Source organism: Haliotis cracherodii, unplaced genomic scaffold (assembly GCF_022045235.1).
Source record: "Haliotis cracherodii isolate W230 unplaced genomic scaffold, xgHalCrac1.p SCAF_21, whole genome shotgun sequence".
NCBI lineage: Eukaryota > Metazoa > Mollusca > Gastropoda > Lepetellida > Haliotidae > Haliotis > Haliotis cracherodii.
This window is the reverse complement of record NW_027266277.1, coordinates 981,638-1,006,921: the sequence shown is the minus strand read 5'-3', so window position 1 is coordinate 1,006,921 and position 25,284 is coordinate 981,638. Positions and strand designations below refer to the sequence as shown.

The 25,284-nt window shown below is 42.5% G+C and overlaps 1 protein-coding gene across 1 annotated transcript in view; it reads left to right on the top strand.

Moving 5' to 3' along the window:
* Nucleotides 1-8,477, top strand: part of LOC139470885 (uncharacterized) — a 30,946-nt gene extending 22,469 nt beyond the window's left edge. Inside the window, exon 3 of the mRNA XM_071253209.1 lies at nucleotides 8,149-8,477. Within this exon, the coding sequence (XP_071109310.1) occupies nucleotides 8,149-8,225 (77 nt within the window). The 3' untranslated portion in view covers nucleotides 8,226-8,477. The remainder of the gene's footprint in view (nucleotides 1-8,148) is intronic.
* The last annotated feature ends 16,807 nt before the right edge of the window (nucleotides 8,478-25,284 follow it).

Here is a 25,284-nt window from a genome sequence, read left to right as displayed (position 1 = left end):
TGACTGTAGTGGTGTCGGTGGAGGGCTGGTGTCCATGTGACACTTCGTCAGGAAGACAGTATCTCTATGACTGTAGTGGTGTCGAGGGAGGGGGTGGTGTCAGGGGAGGGGGTTGTGTCGGGCTAGCGGTGGTGTTCACTTCAACGGGTAGATACTAATTCTGTGGAAGAACAGACGAACATTTGTGACAGCATTGGGTCAGTTGAAGGGAAGGGAAGGGAAGGGAAGGGAAGACAACTCCGGACAACCAACAAATATCATCAACTCTCTGCCACCTGATGTCCAAATAATGTAACCACTGTATATGAAAATGCCAATGCAAAATTCATTTAAACTACTGTCCAAAATTCTTGTAAAACTTTCGATATGGTAAACATTCTGATTTCTCTTTTCAAAATACCAATGTTCTCAGCCAAAGCTGACCTCATTTACCCCAAGAGAAACACATTTGTCGTGGGCAAGTTCTGGTATATCGCAGAGGTCCAGACACGATGTAATATCAGACGGGGCGTGATTCATCACTTGGCAAGGTTTTTCGCGCCGGTTGTACTAAATCGTTATCGACAATGACTTGAAAAACACAGATTACCGCTCATACCGCACCGCCATCAACTGCATTTTTTCCCTTTGTCCATCATGGGAAGTGGGTGATGTTAATGATATTGTCGTAGTTTCAAAGTATCTTGTTCACAATGTATGACAATAAGCCAGCATTTGGCTACTTGTAACCGAATCGGCACAACACAACCGTGTGACTGAATAGGTTTCGTGATGAATTCCTAAGATAACGACATTTAATCATCCATACAAATACGGTTCCATTTATCACCAATGGGTCACCAGGGCTTTAAGTGTTAACAAATACAGTTTCCAAAGTTGCGTCAAACACCGTTGAGAAATTAGGGACCACGCTCGTCCTCTATCAATCATTCCCTCTGCAGCGACCTGGACCCGAGCCACAAATAGTTCAATAATATTTTCCTAGTCACTAATCCAGAATGCTTAGTACTGAGAACGAACCAAGTATCGTATTTTTATGTGGTGTTATAAAGGGATGTTGAGTCGTGCCTCTGAAAGGTTATACATTGTACAGGAACAGTCAGCGATAAAAGACAATTACATCTCGCAAAAGGGTCACGTGACTAACGGGATGATCAGACGATACGATCAAGGTGGGTGGGTTAATAACAAGCATTATTACCAGTTGACAGGTTAATGTCATGCCACGTCATATCTACAGCCTTTTGAACGTGTCAGTGCACGATACTATCAACATCCATGTACTTCCTTAAATATTTATATCGCCACCACGGCATTGAGTGTTCGCCGAGACTCTAAACCGTGTGTTATATTGCCCATTATTAAGTCGTTAGATTTGTTTTTCCAAATATTGCGACGCTCGGTCACAATTCTGGGTTGCGATGTAAGGATGGAAACAATTAAGAGACGCTGGAACGTCATCACCTACATTATGACGGTAACGCTAATTGTCGGAGGATTATCATTAATAGAAGCCCGAGGTCAGCCATTAACTGGCCCGACGGAGAAAACTTGAACGGACTGACAGTGTCTGCAAGTGACAGACAATGCCCTGAAAAATAACGTAACGTCATTAGAGCTAAAATGGTTGGTTGGTTGTTTAACGCCGCACTCAGCAATATTCCAGCTATATGACGGCGGTCTGAAAATAATCGAGTCTGGACCAGACAATCCAGTGATTAATATCATGAGTATCGATCCACGCAATTGGGATTGATGACCTACATCAACCAAGTCAGCGAACCTGACCACCCGATCCCTCGAGTCCCCTCTTACGACAAGCATAATCGCCTTTTACGGCAAGCATGGGTTGCTGAAGACCTATTCTACCCCGGATCTTCACGGGCCTAGAGCTAAAATGGAGGGAATGTGTTCTTCAAATGACATTGTCCTGAACCAACAGAGATAAGTGAGTGTGACAATGGTCATGAAACACGTCATCACCAGTCATGGCTATCATCGCTTCCGCTTCCGCCAGCATCGGCGAGAGCTTTGTTTGTTTGTTTGTTTGTTGGTTAACGCCGCACTCAGCAATATTCCAGCAATATAACGACGGTCTGTAAAAATATCAACCTGGACTAGATAATCCAGTGATTAACATCATGAGCATCGATCTACGCAATTCGGGTCAGCCATGTAAGTGAGTCTGACCACCCGATCTCGTTTGTTGCCTCTTACGACAAGCATAGTTGCCTTTTACGTCAAGAATGGGTTGCTGAAGACCTATTCCACCCCGGATCTTCACCTGAAGATAGTAAATTATTGATACTTCTCAGTGAGACGTGGAGACGAAATATTTAACTTTAACATTCAATCACAGCCACAAGAGTTGTAGTAATAATTCTGGTACTAATAATTAAGAACCTCTAAAATGATAATGATAATCTAAGCAAGACCACAATAAAAGTATCAGTAGTGAAAATAGATACCATGGCAACAATAGTACCGTGGAAGAGAAGCAGTAGCAGTGACGAAGCAGAAGCAAAAATGATCTGAAATCCTTCGGATTCTGTTTGTTTGTTTCTTTGTTGTTTAACGCCGCAATATTCCAGCTATGTGACGGCGATCAGTAATTAATAGAGTTTGGACCAGACAGTCATGAGCATCGATCTCCGCATGTGGGATATGATGACATGCATCAACCAAGTCAGCGAGCCTGACCACCCGATCCCATTTGTCGCCTCTTACGACAAGCATAGTCGCCTTTTACGGCAGGCATGGGTTGCTTGAAATCACATATATGTATCTTGAAGTTCCTGACCATTCCTGGGATTAGGAAACACCCAGCAGGCAGTGAAGATTTTCACGCCAGCGACTCATCGGCCACTCCTGGAGAGGTAACATTGGCGAGACTCGTGGTTAATGATATCAGGAGAAATGGTCAGATGTGTTTCTTTCAAAATTCCTTCAAAATACCCCAAGTAGGCCGAGATCATCGTTTGGGATGATTTTTATAACCACTATATCACCTAGAATTTCATGTCACTAGAGACAAAAACCTGAGTCCATCGCAGCCTGATTGAGCCATTACCGGCATTCTGTGAACGAACGAGGCCGGCCGCCATTTTTGGCGTTTTTTTCTGGGGGCATTGTATGTGACGTTGCTTGCGGCCGTGGTTGTGCCGGAGTGGCAAACAAAGCTCACGTGGACGTCATGCACAGCTTGCGGGGTTCGGGTATTAGCTTCATTGTTGGGTGATTGTTTGCGGTGGGGCAGCGAGAGGTTTGATCTCGCACCATCTCCCCGGAGTGTGACCCCCGCTCGCCTGGCGCCTACTCATACCTCCGTCATTAGACACACATGATACTCTCTCACAACGTCTCACGCCAACTCTCGCGAGACCCCCAGGCTTCCCGCGTTGTAATTAGGCCTCTCAGTGTATTAACCCGAAGTTATCTGCCCCTTTTCCTCAGCGGTTGAACTTTTGGATCGTGCTTTCTTACAAAGGCTGCGTTCATCAATCTCAACATTCCATAACAAGGCGGCCTTTGTCTATTTCGGTTAGCGGTTGTCGGAGTCTACACTAAGCACAATATCCACTGACACGAGCTGACAAACGTGAGACCAGATTCAAAGGAAATAAATATTATGACACCTTCAAAAAACACCATCTTGTGAATTATCGAAAGTACGTTACAACACTTACTGCTGTTGTCGATACTTGTCATGTGTTGAAGAAGTCCTGTTCACAATATTACTTTATTTGTCATATATGGATCAGGCTATTAAAAGCATCTTGACAATCTTCATGTGTTTAAAGAGAGTCATTGAAAATAAATAAATCATCTGAGGAACTTCAAAGTGCGGTTTTATAGGGCAAACGTCACTTGGAGAAATTATTTTGTTTTCAAACGTTTGGGAACTATTGTCCTTCATGTTCCGAAAAAATACAGTATTTACATCAAACACAATTCGAAAGCGAAGTTTGCATTACTGAATATGATCCCTACATGCCACTAATCCAACCTTACTTAACAGCTTGACTGATATTAATGGCAGTACTTGTAATCTTTGAAGGTTTTTGTTCTGTTGTGCATGGACAATGTTCATTGTTAAACTGAAGTGACACTGTCTTCCGCTGAGAGTATATCGGTGCGGAAACATCAGCAATTATAAACACAACAAGAACTAAGGTGACCTCAGCAAAGTCCCCAGGGTTTCTGACATGGGAGTCTTCACAAACATGTGTTGCGATTCCTGTAAAGATCCGGGTTAGAATTTGTCTTCAGAACCCAATGTTTCCCCCACGTGAAGATCCGGGAGAGAATTGGTCTCCATCAACCCATGCATGTCCCATGTGCAGATCTGGGTTAGAATTGGTCTTCAGCAACCCATGCTTGTCCCATGTGCAGATCTGGGTTAGAATTGGTCTTCAGCAACCCATGCTTGTCCCATGTGCAGATCTGGGTTAGAATTGGTCTTCAGAAACCCATGCTTGTCCCATGTGCAGATCTGGGTTAGAATTGGTCTTCAGCAACCCATGCTTGTCCCATGTGCAGATCTGGGTTAGAATTGGTCTTCAGCAACCCATGCTTGTCCCATGTGCAGATCTGAGTTAGAATTGGTCTTCAGCAACCCATGCTTGTCCCCTGTGCAGATCTGGGTAAGAATTGGTCTTCAGCAACCCATGCTTGTCCCATGTGCAGATCTGGGTTAGAATTGGTCTTCAGCAACCCATGCTTGTCCCCCTTGCAGATCTGGGTTAGAATTGGTCTCCATCAACCTATGCATGTCCCATGTGCAGATCTGGGTTAGAATTGGTCTCCATCAACCCATACATGTCCCCCGTGCAGATCTGGGTTAGAATTGGTCTCCATCAACCCATGCTTGTCCCCCGTGCAGATCTGGGTTAGAATTGGTCTTCAGCAACCCATGCTTGTACCATGTGCAGATCTGGGTTAGAATTGGTCTTCAGCAACCTACGCTTGTCCCATGTGCAGATCTGGGTTAGAATTGGTCTTCAGCAACCCATGCTTGTCCCATGTGCAGATCCTGGTTAGAATTGGTCTTCAGCAACCCATGCTTGTCCCATGTGCAGATCTGGGTTACAATTGGTCTTCAGCAACCCATGCTTGTTCCCCGTGCAGATCTGAGTTAGAATTGGTCTTCAGCAAACCAAATGGCATACTTGGCATAAGCGCGACAAACGGGATCGGGTTTGTTAGGCTCGCTGACTTAGTTGATGCACGTCATCGTTTCCCAATTGCGTAGATCGATAGTTATGATGTCAATCACTGGATTGTTGTGTCCAGATTCGATTATTTACAGACCGCCGTCACACAGCCGGAATATTGCTGTATGCGGCTTAAATAACATGCAAACAAATGGGCGGTGGAATACATGCGTGCCATCACAGAGATGTAGATCCACACCTGTCCGTGCGGTGTGGCGATGGAATGATCCAAAGTCGACACGTGGTATGTGAGTGAGTGAGTGAGTGAGTGAGTGAGTGAGTGAGCTGGGTTCTAAGCTTAATGGAACAGTAGTTCCGTTACATCACGGCTTGTCAGCTTGATTTGGAAGGAAAGTGCGAAGTGATGAAGTGCTCAGACGGTTGCCATTATGGTGAAGTCCAAAGGAAGGAATGTTGATGAGTGAGTGAGTGAGTGAGTGAGTGAGTTGGGTTTAACGCCGCTTTTAACAGTATTCCAGTTATATCACGGCGTGTCAGCTTAATTTGGTAGGAAAGCCCGAAGTGATGCAGGTCTCTGACGTTTACCACTTCGGTGAAACCCACGAGCACGGGTATGGTACTGACAAACCTAGAAACATAATTGGGGTGAACCGGGATTCGAACCCACAATCGTAGGTTTCTGGCGTGCAAGGGCCGCAACTCTGCACAGCGAATCGCGGCGCCTTTGACGACTGGGCCACCCGTGCCCCCGGTATGTTGATGAAAGTCGTAGAAACATAATCACGGCGAACCAGGATTCGAACCCGTTATCATAGGTTTCTAGTAAGTCTAGTAGTAGTAGTAGTAGTAATAGTGGTGGTAGAAGAGGTTGTGGTTGTAGTAGTAGTAGTATCAGTAGTAATGGCAGGGATCACAGTAATGGCAGTAGTAGCAGTGGTAGTGGTGGTGGTCGTAGTACCCGGAAAACCCCACCAGAGGGCGCCGTGGTTTTCACGACTACCGTATGTCGTTAGTGCTGGTGATTACTGTCAGTGGGCGCACCTCATCTCACCCGCAACACTGTCGTGACCCGAATCAATTAACCTCCACGTACCTTTGTAATTAACCGTCATTTACAAACAAAGGACCGAGACAGTACAGTGTTAAGGCGCGGAAGCAAACGGTTATTCTTTTCCGGCAACTCGTTTGTGACAAACACGGACCAAAATATTCCTCAAACTATTTCCGTAACATAACCACATACGGCACTTGTCATCACGTGATAGGAAAAGCATAGCGTGATACTGCGAGACTTCCGGTGGGACATGTAAACGGAAGTGGGCATGTGGAGCCTATGGAGGAATAAGCTACTCTCCCGCGCTAGGTTATGAATAACTGAACTACATTAGAACAAGTATGCATGTGCTTCACTTACCCCGTGTAGACTGTGGTTGCCAGCGCCATCTGATGGCTGAAGGAATAAAGACATTGTAACGCCGCTTTATTTCAGCATTTCCTATTGCTTCGTATAAAGGCCAGATCAATTGACTTCTTATTGCGCTTTATAAGGAGCAACTATAATGACAGGATTAAAGACACTGCAATCAGTCAACCGACGCAGGCAGTGAAATCGTTGCGCCAAGTTTACCATAAAGAAAATGCTACTTTGGCATCTTACAACAGTGAAAAGAAGTGTGACTGATTGAATGTGATTTGCGCGTGATCACGGTATGGCGGGGAAATCGATCAAGTCTAACAAGCATGTACCGTAAAACCTTCTGTACAGATATATGTTAAAGAGCATGACCATTGTTAATACGTTTTACGTGAACAAGCAATCTGTTTTCTTACCTCCTCTTGTTTGAAAGGAGCTATTGATTGTTATGGTAATAACAATGCTATTAAGTTAGACCGGCTCTTGTAAGTTAGTCCGGCTCTTGAAAGTCGAGTTAAGTCTTTCCGGGACCACTGAAGTGTACGGCGACTGATTGTGACAACAGCATGTCACAGCAAAGCGCTGGCTTACGCTGGCAGTTCCATGATAAAAGCGGGTAGTGATTCACAGCTAATGTTACAATTAATATGTTTTTAATATATTTTCTGACAATGAATGTATGTGTTAGTTTGAACTAAGTACTAAATAAAACGAAACGTGTGTTATGAGGACCCGGGTCTTTTGTAAATAGAAGCGACAAATCCATTCATATTATCAGAAGCAATATCTGCTGAAATCAGTCTCGATTGCACCAACGACATCATAATCATGTGCTTATGAATCACTATCAAATAGTGAGGATATCAGGTGTTCGTGAATAGGCAGCGTATCCTTCCACACCGGTGGCAACCGTCACACACACATGCAAAGGCAAGTCAACTATTCACCTAAAAGAAACACGGGAAATTGCATCGGACGTCATTTTTGTCACTGATGCATTAAATTTGGAAACGGCATCAACATGTCTACCATAAAACCTTTCAAAAGTTTTACTGACGCCATGACTGTTGTAACCCTGATCAACAGCGTTTGAGCAAGGGTCGTATGACGCTCTTTGAAATCTTGGTCAAAATAGCATGCTCGATTGTACCTCAAAAGGTGTGACATGTAGACACCACAAGCTGGAGCAGCTTCTTTTTCCCCTTTTATTTTCTAGAAATGTGTTAATATGCAAACCTGAATACTTAGACGGGACCCGTGAAGATGCGGGGTAGAATAGGTCTTCAGCTACCCATGCTTGCCGTAAAAGGTGACTATGCTTGTCTTAAAAGGCGACTAATGGGATCGTGTGGTCAGGCTCGCTGACTTGGCTGATGCATTTCATCGTATCCCAATTGCGTGGATCGATGCTCATGATGTCGATCACTGGATTGTCTAGTCCAGATACGATTATTTACAGATATTCCGTCATATAGATGGAATATTGCTGAGTGCGGCGTTAAACAACAACCAACCAAACAACCAAACAAACAAACTAAGACGGGTATTTGTTTGTTGCAGGTGGAATGTCTCTCTGTCTATGGAAGGTCTGTCCCGCTGCACCTTGGCTTGTGTCGAAAAAGAGCGTCGGAAAATGAGCATCACGTGCCCTACCCGAGACATCGTCGTGCACCACGTTACAATGGCGTGGCACATCATCCCTCAATCACGGTTCAGAATGGCAGATTGGAGAAATTGGACTACAGCTTAGCATCAGGAAAATACTATCTGTCGTTTCGGTTGATGTTTTGGACAATATATAAGATACTATTTTCCTATCCTGTCACGGGACTTTGTGCGAGCTCATCTCTCGCTCTGATGGCCTTACAAATAAATCTCTGATCCCCATACTTCCTTCCTGGTCTTAACATGCGTGCGTGCGTGTATGCGTGAGCGGCTATTTGGCTGGTAAGAAATAAAGTGTGATACATATTTTAAGTAGCTTTACTCTTGTTCATCCAGTTCTTTGAGTTCACACCTCAGAGGAGAAAAACATATACTGATGCTAATAAGTTACGCAACCACCTCAGAGTGATTGAATGGAGACCAACATGTCTTAACCTCTGTCATGATGAGACACTGTATAATAATGTATCCCATGAATAGTGCCCTTCGTGAGATGACTCTGTCATGGTTGCGTAACTTACGACTTCCGTATATTCTCATAATTATCTCACCAGTGTTGGCCAGATACTGGTGATTATTATTGTGTTTGCCACGGAGGGATATATTCATGCACACACAGTGTACAGCATGAACACGAACATAAAGCTATGGCGCATGGTTTAAGTTGGGATTCGAACCGAATTCTGCCAACCGAATTTGGGGTTGAGGATTTATGGCATAAAGGACACGTCAGTCGTTGCCGAGGTATTCACTGGTTCATTGTGTTCACATGATTCACTAGCATCAATGATTTTGTTGAATTCATTTAATTTATGACCAGAACCAGAAACAAGAAGTCACACTGAAGGCAAACAAATTCAACCTTTCCCACACATTGACGGGCAACTGTTCTACATTACCATTTTACCACCACAAATTGACGGGCAACTGTTCTACACCACCATTTTACCAGCACACATTGATGGGCAACTGTTCTACACTACCATTTTATCAACACACATTGACTGGCAACTGTTCTACACTACCATTTTACCACCACACATAGACGGGCAACTGTTCTACACCACCATTTTACCACCACACATTGTCGGGCAACTGTTCTACACTACCATTTTACCACCACACATTGACAGACAACTGTTCCACACTACCATTTTACCACCACACATTGTCGGGCAACTGTTCTACACTACCATTTTACCACCACACATTGAAGGGCAACTGTTCCACACTACTATTTTACCAACACACATTGACGGGCAACTGTTGCACACCTCCATATCATCACCACACATTGACGGGCAACTGTTCTACACTACCATTTTACCACCACACATTGACAGGCAACTGTTCCACACTACCATTTTACCAACACACATTGACGGGCAACTGTTCTACACCTCCATTTTACCACACACAATGACAGGCAACTGGTCAACACTACCATCTTACCACCACATACTGACGGGCAACTGTTCCACGCTACAATCTTACCACCACATATTGACGGGCAACTGTTCCACACTACCATTTTACCAACACACATTCACGGGCAACTGTTCCACGCTACCATCTTACCACCACACATTGACGGGCAACTGTTTTACACTACCATTTTACCACCACACATTGACAGGCAACTGTTCTACACTACCTTTTTACCACCACACATTCACAGGCAAATGTTCCACACCACCATTTTACCACCGCTCATTGACGGGCAACTGTTCTACACTACCGTTTTACCACAAACAATGACAGGCAACTGGTCAACACTACCATCTTACCACCACATATTGACGGGCAACTGTTCTACACCTCCATCTTACCACCACACATTGACGGGCAACTGTTCCACGCCACCATTTTACCACCACACATTGACGGGCAACTGTTCTAAACCTCCATCGTACCAACACACATTGACGGGCAACTGTTCCACGCCACCATTTTACCGCCACACATTGACGGGCAACTGTTCCACGCCATCATTTTACCACCACACATTGACGGGCAACTGTTCTAAACCTCCATCGTACCAACACACATTGACGGGCAACTGTTCTAAACCTCCATCGTACCACCACATATTGACGGGCAACTGTTCCACGCCACCATTTTACCACCACACATTGACGGGCAACTGTTCTTAACCTCCATCGTACCACCACACATTGACGCGCAACTGTTCTAAACCTCCATCGTACCACCACACATTGACAGGCAACTGTTCCACGCTACCATTTTACCAACACACATTGACGGGCAACTGTTCTACACCTCCAACTTACCACTACACATTGACGGGCAACTGTTCTACACCTCCATCTTACCACCACACATTGACGGGCAACTGTTCTACACCACCATTTAACCACCACACATTGACGGGCAACTGTTCTACACCTCCATCTTACCACCACATATTGACGGGCAACTGTTCTACACCTCAATTTTACCACCACACATTGAAGGGCAACTGTTCCACACTACCATTTTACCACCACACATGGACGGGAAAATGTTTTATACTACAAGCATACCAAAGCACATTGACGGGCAACTGTTCTACACCTCCATTTTACCGCCACACATTGACGGGAAAATGTTCTACACCGCCATTTTACTCCTGCTCATTGACAGGCAACTGTTCTACACTACCATTTTAACACTGCTCATTGACAGCCAACTTTTCTACACCATCATTTTACCACCACACATTGACGGGCAACTGTTCTACACTACCAATGTATCACCACACATTGACGGGCAACCATTCTACACTACCATTTTACCAAAACACTTTGACGGGCAACTGTTCTACATCTCCATTTTACCACCATACACTGACGGGCAACTGTTCTACGACACCATCTTACCACCATACATTGAAGGAAAAATGTTCTACACCACCGTTTTACCACCACAAATGGACGGGCAACTAGTCTACGCCACCATTTTACCACCACACATGGACGGGCAACTGTTCTACACTACCATTTTACCACCAAACACTGACGGGCAATTGTTCTACGCCACCATTATACCGCCACACATTCACGGGCAACTGTTCCACGCTACAATTTTACCACCACACATTGAAGGGCAACTGTTCTACACTACCATTTAACCACCACACATTGAAGGGCAACTGTTCTACACTACCATTTTACCACCACACATTGAAGGGCAACTGTTCTACACTACCATTTTACCACCACACATTGACGGGCAACTGTTCCACGCTACCATTTTACCAACACACATTGACAGGCAACTGTTCTACACCTCCAACTTACCACTACACATTGACGGGCAACTGTTCTTCACCTCCATCTTACCACCACACATTGACGGGCAACTGTTCTACACCTCCATCTTACCACCACACATTGACGGGCAACTGTTCTACACCTCCATCTTACCACCACATATTGACGGGCAACTGTTCTACACCAAAATTTTACCACCACACATTGACGGGCAACTGTTTCACACTACCATTTTACCACCACACATGGACGGGAAAATGTTTTATACTACAATCATACCAAAGCACATTGACAGGCAACTGTTCTACACTACCATTTTACCACCACACACTGACGGGCAATTGTTCTACGCCACCATTTTACCGCCACACATTGACAGGCAACTGTTCTACACTACCATTTTACCACCACGCATTTAAGGGCAAATGTTCTACACCTACAATTTTACCACCACACATTGAAGGGCAACTGTTCTACACTACCATTTTACCACCACACATGGACGGGCAACTGTTCTACACTACAATCTTACCAAAACACATTGACGGGCAACTGTTCTACACTACCATTTTACCACCACACATTCACGGGCAACTGTCCTACACCACCATTTTGTCACCACACATTGAAGGGCAACTGTTCTACACTACAATCATACCAAAGCACATTGACGGGCAACTGTTCTACACCTCCATTTTTACCGCCACACATTGACGGGAAAATGTTCTACACCGCCATTTTACTCCTGCTCATTGACAGGCAACTGTTCTACACTACCATTTTACCACCACACACTGACGGGCAACTGTTCTACACTACAATCTTACCAAAACACATTTACGGGCAACTGTTCTACACCTCCATTTTACCACCACACATTGACAGGCAACTGTTCTACGCCACCATTTTACCACCACACGTTGACGGGCAAATGTTCTACACCACAATTTTACCACCATGCATAGACGGGCAACTGTTCGACGCCACTATTTTACCACCACACATTGACAGACAACTGTTCCACACCACCATTTTACCACCACACATTGACGGGCAACTGTTCTACGGCACTATTTTACCACCACACGTTGACGGGCAATTGTTCTACACTACCATTTTACCACCACACATTGACGTGGAACTGTTCTACACCTCCATTTTATCACCACACATTGACAGGCAACTGATGGATATTAGGAGGCATAGATAGAAACGTGTTTGGATGGATAGACTGATTAAAGTTGCCTGGACAGATGTGTGGTAAGATGAGTGGACAGATGGATACGCGGATGGACAGAATCACGGATGGATGCGTGGTTAAGATGAGGTGAGATAAGGTGAAATGGGGTTTAACGTTGCGTTCAAGATTATTGCACTTATAAAGCGACCTGCACGCACGTGTGTGTGTGTGTGTGTGTGTGTGTGTGTGTGCGTGGGCGCGTATACTTGTACTGGTCCGCACTGATGCCGGTTTTATAGTGCTAGCCTACTGAGATACCTACCGCAGTTTAACATGGATACCCTTCTCAGACACAGTATACTGACTCCGTGCAGACCTGCCCTTGTTTTAGCCCCTTAATGCCGAGCGCCAGTTTAACGTGGCCGGGGATCGAACCCTGGACCTTCCGCTCTCAGTGCAGACGCTTTACCATTAGACCACGGAGGCGGTCCATAGAGAAGGACAAAAACAGAAGCATATATAGATGCAAACATACGTCATCTATTTCTCACTCACTTCATCAAATGTTCCCTCCATTGACTCTCCACTCAATCCCTCATCTTCAACCAATTCCCTCTTCTACTTAATCAGTCAATCATTCATTCATTCATTCATTCATTCATTCACACGCTCACTGGCAATAGTGCATGAAATATTGTTGAACTCCCTGACGTCAAGTCCACGGAATCTCAATAACATTTTGGATTTAAGGCAGTATTTTACTGCCAACATAACACGTCTTAACTTGTCTCTATCTATAATATTAAAATATTCACTCTCTTATAGGATGAAGTAGCCTAGTGGTTAAAGCGTTCGCTCGTCACTCCGAAGACCCGGGTTCGATTCACTAAATGGGTACAATGTGTGAAGCCCATTTCCGGTGTCCCGCCGATGGAATATTGCTGAAAGCGGCGTAAAACCATACTCACTCGCTCACTCGCAATAAGATGAAGAAACCCTCTACACTATTAATGGAACGATTTATTTAAGTTTGACACTGGGTAACTGACCAACATCGTCTTGACGTAACGTGTTTACGACATACCAAATGAAGACGGGTTTAAACAAACTAAACGAAATATATCCATCTACATTATTTACAGGGGCATCTGTTTACACACTAATATGACGTCCTCATCTACATTATTTACAGAAATGTCATCTGTATACGCATTGACACGTAGTTCCTTTATCTACATTGTTTACAGAAGGGCACATGTTTATACACTGATTTGTAGTTTCCAATCTACATTATTTACAGAAGGGCACATGTTAACACACTGATATGTAGTTTCCAATCTACATTATTTACAGGAGGGCACATGTTTATACACTGATATGTAGTTTCCAATCTACATTATTTACAGAAGGGCACATGTTTACACACAGATATGTAGTTTCCAATCTACATTATTTACAGAAGGGCACATGTTTACACACTGATATGTAGTTTCCAATCTACATTATTTACAGGAGGGCACATGTTAACACACTGATATGTAGTTTCCAATCTACATTATTTACAGAAGGGCACATGTTTATACACTGATATGTAGTTTCCAATCTACATTATTTACAGAAGGGCACATGTTTATACACAGATATGTAGTTTCCAATCTACATTATTTACAGAAGGGCACATGTTTACACACTGATATGTAGTTTCCAATCTACATTATTTACAGGAGGGCACATGTTTATACACTGGTACGTAGTTTCCAATCTACATTATTTACAGGAGGGCACGTGTTTACACACTGATATGTAGTTTCCAATCTACATTATTTACAGAAGGGCACATGTTTACACACTGATATGTAGTTTCCAATCTACATTATTTACAGGAGGGCACATGTTTATACACAGATATGTAGTTTCCAATCTACATTATTTACAGGAGGGCACATGTAAACACACTGATATGTAGTTTCCAATCTACATTATTTACAGAAGGGCACATGTTTATACACTGATATGTAGTTTCCAATCTACATTATTTACAGAAGGGCACATGTTTATACACAGATATGTAGTTTCCAATCTACATTATTTACAGAAGGGCACATGTTTACACACTGATATGTAGTTTCCAATCTACATTATTTACAGGAGGGCACATGTTTATACACTGGTACGTAGTTTCCAATCTACATTATTTACAGGAGGGCACGTGTTTACACACTGATATGTAGTTTCCAATCTACATTATTTACAGGAGGGCACATGTTTATACACTGATATGTAGTTTCCAATCTACATTATTTACAGGAGGGCAGATGTTTATACACAGATATGTAGTTTCCAATCTACATTATTTACAGGAGGGCACATGTTTACAAACTGATATATTGTTTCCAATCTACATTATTTACAGAAGGGCACATGTTTATACACTGGTACGTAGTTTCCAATCTACATTATTTACAGAAGGGCACATGTTTATACACAGATATGTAGTTTCCAATCTACATTATTTACAGAAGGGCACATGTTTACACACTGATATGTAGTTTCCAATCTACATTATTTACAGAAGGGCACATGTTTATACACTTGTATGTAGTTTCCAATCTACATTATTTACAGAAGGGCACATGTTTACACACTGATATGTAGTTTCCAATCTACATTATTTACAGAAGGGCTCATGTTTATACACAGATATGTAGTTTCCAGTCTACATTATTTACAGAAGGGCACATGTTTACACACTGATATGTAGTTTCCAATCTACATTATTGACAGGAGGGCACATGTTTACACACTGATATGTAGTTTCCAATCTACATTATTTACAGAAGGGCAAATCTTTATACACTGATATGTAGTTTCCAATCTACATTATTTACAGAAGGGCACATGTTTACACACTGATATGTAGTTTCCAATCTACATTATTTACAGAAGGGCACATGTTTATACACTGATATGTAGTTTCCAATCTACATTATTTACAGAAGGGCACGTGTGTATACACTGATATGTAGTTTCCAATCTACATTTTTTAAAGAGGGGCACATGTTTTTACACAGATATGTAGTTTCCAATCTACATTATTTACAGAAGGGTACATGTTTATACACTGATATGTAGTTTCCAATCTACATTATTTACAGAAGGGCACATGTTTACACACTGATATGTAGTTTCCAATCTACATTATTTACAGGAGGGCAGATGTTTACACACTGATATGTAGTTTCCAATCTACATTATTTACAGGAGGGCACATGTTTATACACTGATTTGTAGTTTCCAATCTACATTATTTACAGAAGGGCACATGTTAACACACTGATATGTAGTTTCCAATCTACATTATTTACAGGAGGGCACATGTTTATACACTGATATGAAGTTTCCAATCTACATTATTTACAGGAGGGCACATGTTTACACACTAATATGTAGTTTCCAATCTACATTATTGACAGGAGGGCACATGTTTACACACTGATATGTAGTTTCCAATCTACATTATTTACAGAAGGGCACATGTTTATACACTGATATGTAGTTTTCCAATCTAAATTATTTACAGGAGGGCACATGTTTACACAAAGATATGTAGTTTCCAATCTACATTATTTACAGGAGGGCACATGTTTACACACTAATATGTAGTTTCCAATCTACATTATTTACAGGAGGGCAGATGTTTACACACTGATATGTAGTTTCCAATCTACATTATTTACAGGAGGGCAGATGTTTACACACTGGTATGTAGTTTCCAATCTACATTATTTACAGGAGGGCACATGTTTATACACTGATTTGTAGTTTCCAATCTACATTATTTACAGAAGGGCACATGTTAACACACTGATATGTAGTTTCCAATCTACATTATTTACAGGAGGGCACATGTTTATACACTGATATGAAGTTTCCAATCTACATTATTTACAGGAGGGCACATGTTTACACACTAATATGTAGTTTCCAATCTACATTATTGACAGGAGGGCACATGTTTACACACTGATATGTAGTTTCCAATCTACATTATTTACAGAAGGGCACATGTTTATACACTGATATGTAGTTTTCCAATCTAAATTATTTACAGGAGGGCACATGTTTACACAAAGATATGTAGTTTCCAATCTACATTATTTACAGGAGGGCACATGTTTACACACTAATATGTAGTTTCCAATCTACATTATTTACAGGAGGGCAGATGTTTACACACTGATATGTAGTTTCCAATCTACATTATTTACAGGAGGGCACATGTTTACACACTGATTTGTAGTTTCCAATCTACATTATTTACAGGAGGGCACATGTTTATACACTGATATGTAGTTTCCAATCTACATTATTGACAGGAGGGCACATGTTTACACACTGATATGTAGTTTCCAATCTACATTATTTACAGAAGGGCTTAATACACTGATATGTAGTTTCCAATCTACATTATTTACAGGAGGGCACATGTTTATACACTGATATGTAGTTTCCAATCAACATTATTGACAGGAGGGCACATGTTTACACACTGATATGTAGTTTCCAATCTACATTATTTACAGGAGGGCTTAATACACTGATATGTAATTTCCAATCTACATTATTTACAGAAGGGCACATGTTTACACACTGATATGTAGTTTCCAATCTACATTATTTACAGAAGGGCACATGTTTACACACTGATATGAAGTCTTCATCCAGAATCCAGAACTCCAGAATTCAGGTCCTATCATTCCCATGCATCAGGCATAGCATCAAAGATATATGGTTAAATAGGAATACATATAAGTTACCCATAATATCAAATGAATCTTTAAGATATCCATTACCTATTCTATCTATCCCAGCAGACTTATTACGTTGTAACGATTGTATGACTTATTTGGATACATCTCTAATTTTGATCTGGGGGTCAGTGTGGTAGCCAAGTGGTAAAAACGTTCGCACGTCACGCCGAAGACCTGGGTTCGATTCCCCACATAGGTACAATGTATGAAGCCAATATCTGGTGTCCCCCGCCGTGATTGTTGGAATATTGCTAAAACGGCGTGGTCTTGTGGTAAAGCTCCGCCCGGAGAGCGGAAGGTCCGGGGTTCGATCCCCGGCCGCGTCATTCAAAAGACGTTAAAAGATTTTACTTGTTGTTACCATGTCTGGAGCTCGGCATTAGTGAGTGAGTGAGTATGGTTTTACGCCGCTTTTAGCAATATTCCAGCAATATCACGGCGGGGGACACCAGAAAGGGGCTTTACACAGTGTACCCATGTCGGGAATCGAACCCGGGTCTTCGGCATGACGAGCGAACGCTTTAACCACTAGGCTACCCGACCGCCCCCGCTCGCCATTAAGGGGCTACAATAAGGACAGGTCGGCTCGGAGTCAGTATACTGAGTCTGAGTGGGGTATTTATGTTAAACTGCGGCATGGTATCTCAGTGAGCTAGCACTATAAATCGGCATCAGTCCGGACTAGCACAAGCAGCCACACACATACACGTGCATGCACGTCACTATATAAGTGCAATAATCTTGGACGCGACGTTAAACCCAATTTCACCTTCCCTCACCTCAACAAAACCGACGGAGAGACGAACAAATGGCTCCAGGATGCACCAAGAGGTTCAACCATTTGGAGGTGGTGACGTCATGGTGTTGGGCGGATTTGTGATCTTTCGCTGATAGTACATCTCTGGGATCACCTTACGCGCGAGATAACACCACGTCCAAACCTGCTGAACAACGTGCAGCAGCTGGAACGTGGGTTATTGGAGGAGTAGCACCGCATACCAAATGACGTCATCGGGAGGCTTACGTTATCTATGAGGCATCGGTTTCAGGCGCGTCTGGACGCCTCAGGAGAACACGCAAGGACGCTGTTACCGACGTTCCATGGACGCTTTCGGAGCTTTGTTAGCAGATTTTCATTCTTTGTTTTTTGTTGTGAGTGAGTGAGTGAGTGAGTGAGTGAGTGAGTATGGTTTTACGCCGCTTTTAGCAATATTCCAGCAATATCACGGTGGGGGACACCAGAAATGGGCTTCACACATTGTACTCTTGTCGGGAATCGAACCCGGGTCTTCGACGTGACGAGTGAACGCTTTAACCACTAGGCTATCCGTCCGCCCCGTTTTTTGTTGTGAAAAGTGACAGCTATGACCCGGATGTGTCTGATTGCTTTGTGTCTATTCATCCGAAGTGCCATGGATTTGCCTCTTGGCCTGTTGTACCATAAATGGCTGAACTCCAAACTACATTTCAAATGAAAATTTCACGTTTACTTTTAAGAAGCAGTCTAAGTCGATGTACACTTTCTTTTGATTAGGAGTGTATTTTATTTAAAGCAGTACTGTTCTATCTGGAGCAATGAAAACTCCCGACTCCCTGATCCATTCAGACATACTTAACACAATCAACCATTTACCCCCCCCCCCCCCCCCCCCCCCCCACACACACACACACACACATACACACAGACACACACTAAACACAGACACAGACACACAGACACAACACTCACCCACCCCACACACTAAACACAACCAAACATTTACACACGTACTTACCACAATCAACCATTTACAAACACTAAACACACACACACACGCACGCAAGCACGCACGCACGCACGCACACACACACTATTTACTATTTCAACACTTAAGTATCACAATCAACTATTTACACACATACTTAACACTATAAGACATTTGCATACAAATACACGCAGACATGTATAGACGAATATGACAAATCAATTTGAAATTAAGAGAAGATGGACCCCTCTATTTTACAGACGTGCAATTACAATAAAATGCCGTTATGATTGGGCTCCAAGCATCCCCGTCATTGAAGAACAATCCTCATATTTTACCCAAAGAACGTCTATCTGAATTAAAATATCTAAAACACAACAGCTCAGACCTAGGAAAAAATACATGTAATATGAAAATGCAATTAAAGTACAAACATGACAACTTTTTTCATTACCTTACATGAAAATTGAAGCAGAGATGTGGCTTATCATGGTAGGGTGTATGACAGTTGACGTCAAATTGTCATTGGCATGTGTCACGCCCACATGGACCGCCTGTCACAAACGCATTGATGTTTTACTTGTCTTGGCATTCAAACCAATTTCAATTACCCTAATACATTTAAAGCACCAAAATGGCCTTCTTTTCAAAGCCGGAAGGTTTGCCTGAGATTGAACAGGTATCGATGACAGCTAGCCGAGTTGAAAAATTGGTAATTAATTAATCAGTTGTCAGTTTCACTTCCTCTTTTCTTAAAATTTTCGACATATTTTTCACATAATGAATATAAAAGACAACTCTATCGTTGCGACCGCGGCATTCGATAACTAAACTAGAGAGGTTGTCAAAATGAAAGTAAGGTTAAGGTCAATTATACCTTTTTTGAATTCCTCAATCTGAAACACTGGAATTTCCGATGTTGAGATTGACATTGACATTTGAGGAGTCAGTGAATTTCTTTTCCGTAACCTGCAAGAAGTCTGGTCCCCCCTTCAAAGAATGCTATGTGCGAAAATACCACAAACCAGTGAGCAGGCGCGTATGACTTCAAGTACCTCGGTCAAAGAATCCTTTAGGAATAAGTTTTGATTTTACATATGTCTTGCATGACAAAATATGCCCAAGATACAATTAAATGTGTTCAATCATACTGTATAATACTGTAATTCCGATGTGTTTTCAAAAGCATCTAGAATATCTACGATTTATTGGGGAAAAATACGTGAATTCGGCTTGTCCCGGAATAACACGAATGTGTTCGCCAGTGGGGATGAGTTCAACTTTCCTATAGTCAACTTTCCCTTCATGACGAGCAATATTCCAACAGCTGTGTTTGTGACGGGTGCCATCTTTGGGGCAGGATACACTCACCTTTTCGCGAACACCTGGTATCACCTCTCTTTGGTAGTGATTCCTAAACACACGCTCATGATACAGTATCGGGTAGCCTAGTGGTTGAAGCGTTTGCTCGTCACGCCGAAGACCCGGGTTCGATTCCCTACATGGGTACAATGTGTGAAGCCCATTTCTGGTGTCCCCCGCCGTGATATTGCTAGAATATTGCTAAAAGTTCGGCGGAGCAAGGAAAGAGCAGGCTCTGTGTCGATATATATATCAGCTATGTATCGATATATAGATGATACAGAGCTGATCTATATAATTATCAATTCAGAGCTGATTTTCACATCCATGCAGATCTGATCTATGTATCGATACATAGGTGTTTTACACATCGATACAGAACTGATCTATGTATCGATAAGCTCTGTTTCGATACATAGATCAGCTCTGTATCGATATATAGATCAGCTTTGTATGGATGTGTAAGTCAGCTCTGTATCGATATATAGGTCAGCTCTGCATCGATGTGTTAATCAGCTATGTATCGATATAGATCGATATATAGATTAAATATAGATCAATCATGCAATACATTTCGTGCAGAAAACACGATTGGGGACAACAGAGAGCTTGGGATTTCGCGCTGTTCTATATACGACTGTGACGTAATATCTTTGCGATGTGACGTCATAATGGTGATGCGCGGTGTAGAGCGAAAGCTTTGCCATGCTTGTTTAGTTTTCTTGAGGGGTGCCCACTTCATGTTAGTTTACCAAGTTGCCGTGCTTATATGCTTTCAGTGCCTGTCATATGTTTGAGTGATGTATTACGGTGTAAATAAACTGCCTGAGCATATACAACGTCATACTTTGTTTAAAGGCTGTTATCGGTGATTCCGTAATTCAGATCGACAACACACTCAAAACACTGGACTCGCTTCACTCAATGTATTTGCTACCACCAAAGGGTTCGCGTTTTATTTAGTCATGGTAAATTTTACATTTGAAACCCCAAGCTGTGCGTTCGGTTCCAAATTCAATTTCGCACTTTTAAATCTACAAGTAGGCTAGCTCTACATTGAAAATACAGTATCTCCTAATTAACTGAGTTACCTAACACTCTGACAGCAATCACTTCATGATATCGTATTGCCTCGCGGTATTTTGGTGGAGCCTTATCTCTCAAACAAGAGAGTCTCAATAATGCCCAGCCATATTATAATTGTCTTTCTTATGATTAAAGCCTGACCTTTAACAAAACACATTTATGTAGTATCGACACACGCGTCTAGACATTAGTGTCTTATATTTCACTCTAAAGAAGGAATACATTTGCATTTTCTTTCCACTGCCAGTGGAAAATGTCATAGAAGTGTCTGTGAATAAAAAAAAAGCGACAAGACGTTTTCTTGATTCGTGAAAGTCGATTGACGATTCCGACTATATCATGAGCATGTGTTTATGAAATGCCAAATAGTGAGCGCAATAGGTGAGTGCACCCTGCCCTACCGGTAGCACCCGTCACAAACACACGCAACGGCAAGTCAATTGTTCACCTGAAAAACACAGGAACATATGGCACATGTCCAAATAGGCAATTGCATCGGGCATCAATTTTGACAAATACGCGTCAAAATTGGGAATGGCCTCGTGTCTACCACAAAATATTTTTCAAGTTTTACTGAGGCTGTGAATGTTGTAGTCTTGATCAAAGAAAGACCATGCTCGATTGTATCTCAGAAGTTGTGAAATGTTGACGCCAAAGGCTGGAGTTGCAGCAATATTGCCCGACATAAAGGGAAAGTCGACTGTTGGAAAGTCATCCCTCTTGTCAAACAGCCTTGTCGAGGTTCTTTTGCCACTCTGAACCTTTGTGCATTGGTCTAAAAAGAGATGACGGTTTAACTGGTCTCCTGTATTTCTAGGGGGGCAGGGGTGGCCCAGTCATCTAAGGCGCCGCGATTCGCTGTGCAGAGTTGCGTCCCTTGGGCACGCCAAAAACCTATGATTGTGGGTTCGAATCCCGGTTCGCCCCGATTGTTTCTAGGTTTGTCAGCACCATACCCGTGCTCGTAGGTTTCACCGAAGTGGTAAACGTCTGAGACCTGCATCACTTCGGGCTTTCCTCCCACATTAAGCTGAGACGCCGTGATATAACTGGAATACTGTTAAAAGTGGCGTTAAACCCAACTCACTCACTCACTCACTGTATTTCTACATGTAGTTCAGCAGGGTAAATCAGGGGTAGGAAATGGGCTATTTGAGCATTAACGAACTATATTGCATACATACGGACATTTATCGGCTCAAAATACCCCCCCCCCCCCCCCCTCACCCCCGCCACATGCCTGACGTAACTATGGTTAAACTTCTTGACCAAATCCCCTTGTTTGGATTCTGTCAGTCAGAGATGAAATTATGCCTCGTATACATGAAGAAACGGATAACATTTTGTTTTCGAAGTGAGTGAGTTGGGTTTAACGCCGCTTTTATAAGTACTACAGTTATATCGCGGTGTGTCAGCTTAATGTTGGAGGAAAGGCCGCAGTGATGTAGGTCTCGGACGTTTACCACTTAGGCGAAACCCACGAGCACGGGTATGGTGCTGCCAAACCTAGAAACATAATCGGGGCGACCGGGATTCGAACCTACAATCATAGGTTTCTGGCGTGACTGAGGGACGCAACTCTGCAAAGAGAATTGCGGCGCCTTAGACGATTGGGCCACCCGTGCACCTTCATCTTTCAAGATTAAAATACAACTATTTCTGTGGTCACCACGTTTTGTGACTAAGGATCGAGAATTGACGTGTTAGAAATGGGATAGTTATGTACAAAGTTGAAAAATCAAAAGTTTTGAAGCTATTGAATGTGGTTCTTCAAGGAAATCGTTGGAGTTCTTAAAAATCCACGTGATATTGATTGCACTTGCCTCAAATACTCAAATACTTTCTGTGAATACTAGAATATAGAAATCCTCCCTTGACTGTTTATATAGAGTATCACATGCTTCAATTTTATATATCAAGTTCATGGCTCGAGTAAAATAATTTGCCCGAGGTTTACCAGGGGTAATCTGACAATTATTTCCCTGTGGACATAAACTTGATATAAAATTGAAGCAAGTTTAATATTCTAACTTTTGTTTCATTTGAGCACTTTCAATAAAGCCATAGTGTATCCATAACCACATGTGTAATTTGAAGAGGAACCAACAAAAAACAATTGTTTCAGTACGTCTTCAGAGAGAAAGTGCAATGTAACAATGGTTGCTGTTTGCAGAGGGAAAGGTCAATGTAACAATGGTTGCTGTTTTCAGAGGGAAAGTGCAATGTAGCAATGGTTGCTGGCTACAGAGAGAAAGGGAAATGTAACAATGGCTGCTGTCTTCGGAGAGAAAGGTCAATGTAACAAAGGTTGCTGTCTTCAGAGAGAAAGGACAATGTAACAATGGTTGCTGTCTTCAGAGAGAAAGGTCAATGTATCAATGGTTGCTTTCTTCAGAGAGAAAGGACAATGTAACAATGGTTGCTGTCTTCAGAGAGAAAGGTCAATGTATCAATGGTTGCCGTCTTCAGAGAGAAAGGTCTATGTAACAATGGTTGCTGTCTTCAGAGAGAAAGGACAATGTAACAATGGTTGCTGTCTTCGGAGGGAAAGGTCAATGTAACAAAGGTTGCTGTCTTCAGAGAGAAAGGACAATGTAACAATGGTTGCTGTCTTCAGAGAGAAAGTGCAATGTAACAACGGTTGCTGTCTTCAGAGAGAAAGGACAATGTATCAATGGTTGCTGTTTTCAGAGAGAAAGGACAATGTAACAATGGTTGCTGTCGCCAGAGAGAAAGGACAATGTAACAATGGTTGCTGTCTTCAGAGAGAAAGGACAATGTAACAATGGTTGCTGTTTTCAGAGAGAAAGGACAATGTAACAATGGTTGCTGTCGCCAGAGAGAAAGGACAATGTAACAATGGTTGCTGTCTTCAGCGAGAAAGGACAATGTAACAATGGTTGCTGTTTTCAGAGAGAAAGGACAATGTAACAATGGTTGCTGTTTTCAGAGAGAAAGGGCAATGTAACAATGGTTGCTGTCTTCAGAGAGAAAGGACAATGTAACAATGGTTGCTGTTTTCAGAGAGAAAGGACAATGTAACAATGGTTGCTGTCCAAACCTCAGTGGAAGTCAGTGATTTCATGGCGCTGGTAATACATTTTCCGTTCTTTCTTTTGTCCAGTACAGGTAAACGACAAAATGATATTTAGCTGTCAAAATAAAACTGTTTAAACAATAGAGTGACGCCGTATCATTACTGAGAAAACGCCAATTTAGCAAACAAGTGATTGTAATCTCTCGTTACTTTCCCCCTATGAACTGGTATCCTGTCTAAGCACACGTGCCTAGTAGACAAGACAACCAGGCACAAACAACAAACACAGTCCAAGTTGGCCTCTAACATTTTTAGGAGTGAGTGAGTGATGTATAGTTTTACGCCGCTTTTAGCAATATTTCAACAAAATCACGACGGGGACACAAGAAATGGGCTTCGCAAAAAGTACCCATGTTGGGAATCGAAGCAAGGTATTCGGAGTGACGAGCGAACGCTTTAACCTCGAGGCTACCCAATTCTATTTAGAGGTCGCCGACTGCATATGCTAAAAATGTCAACACAAGTTGATAAAATTGGG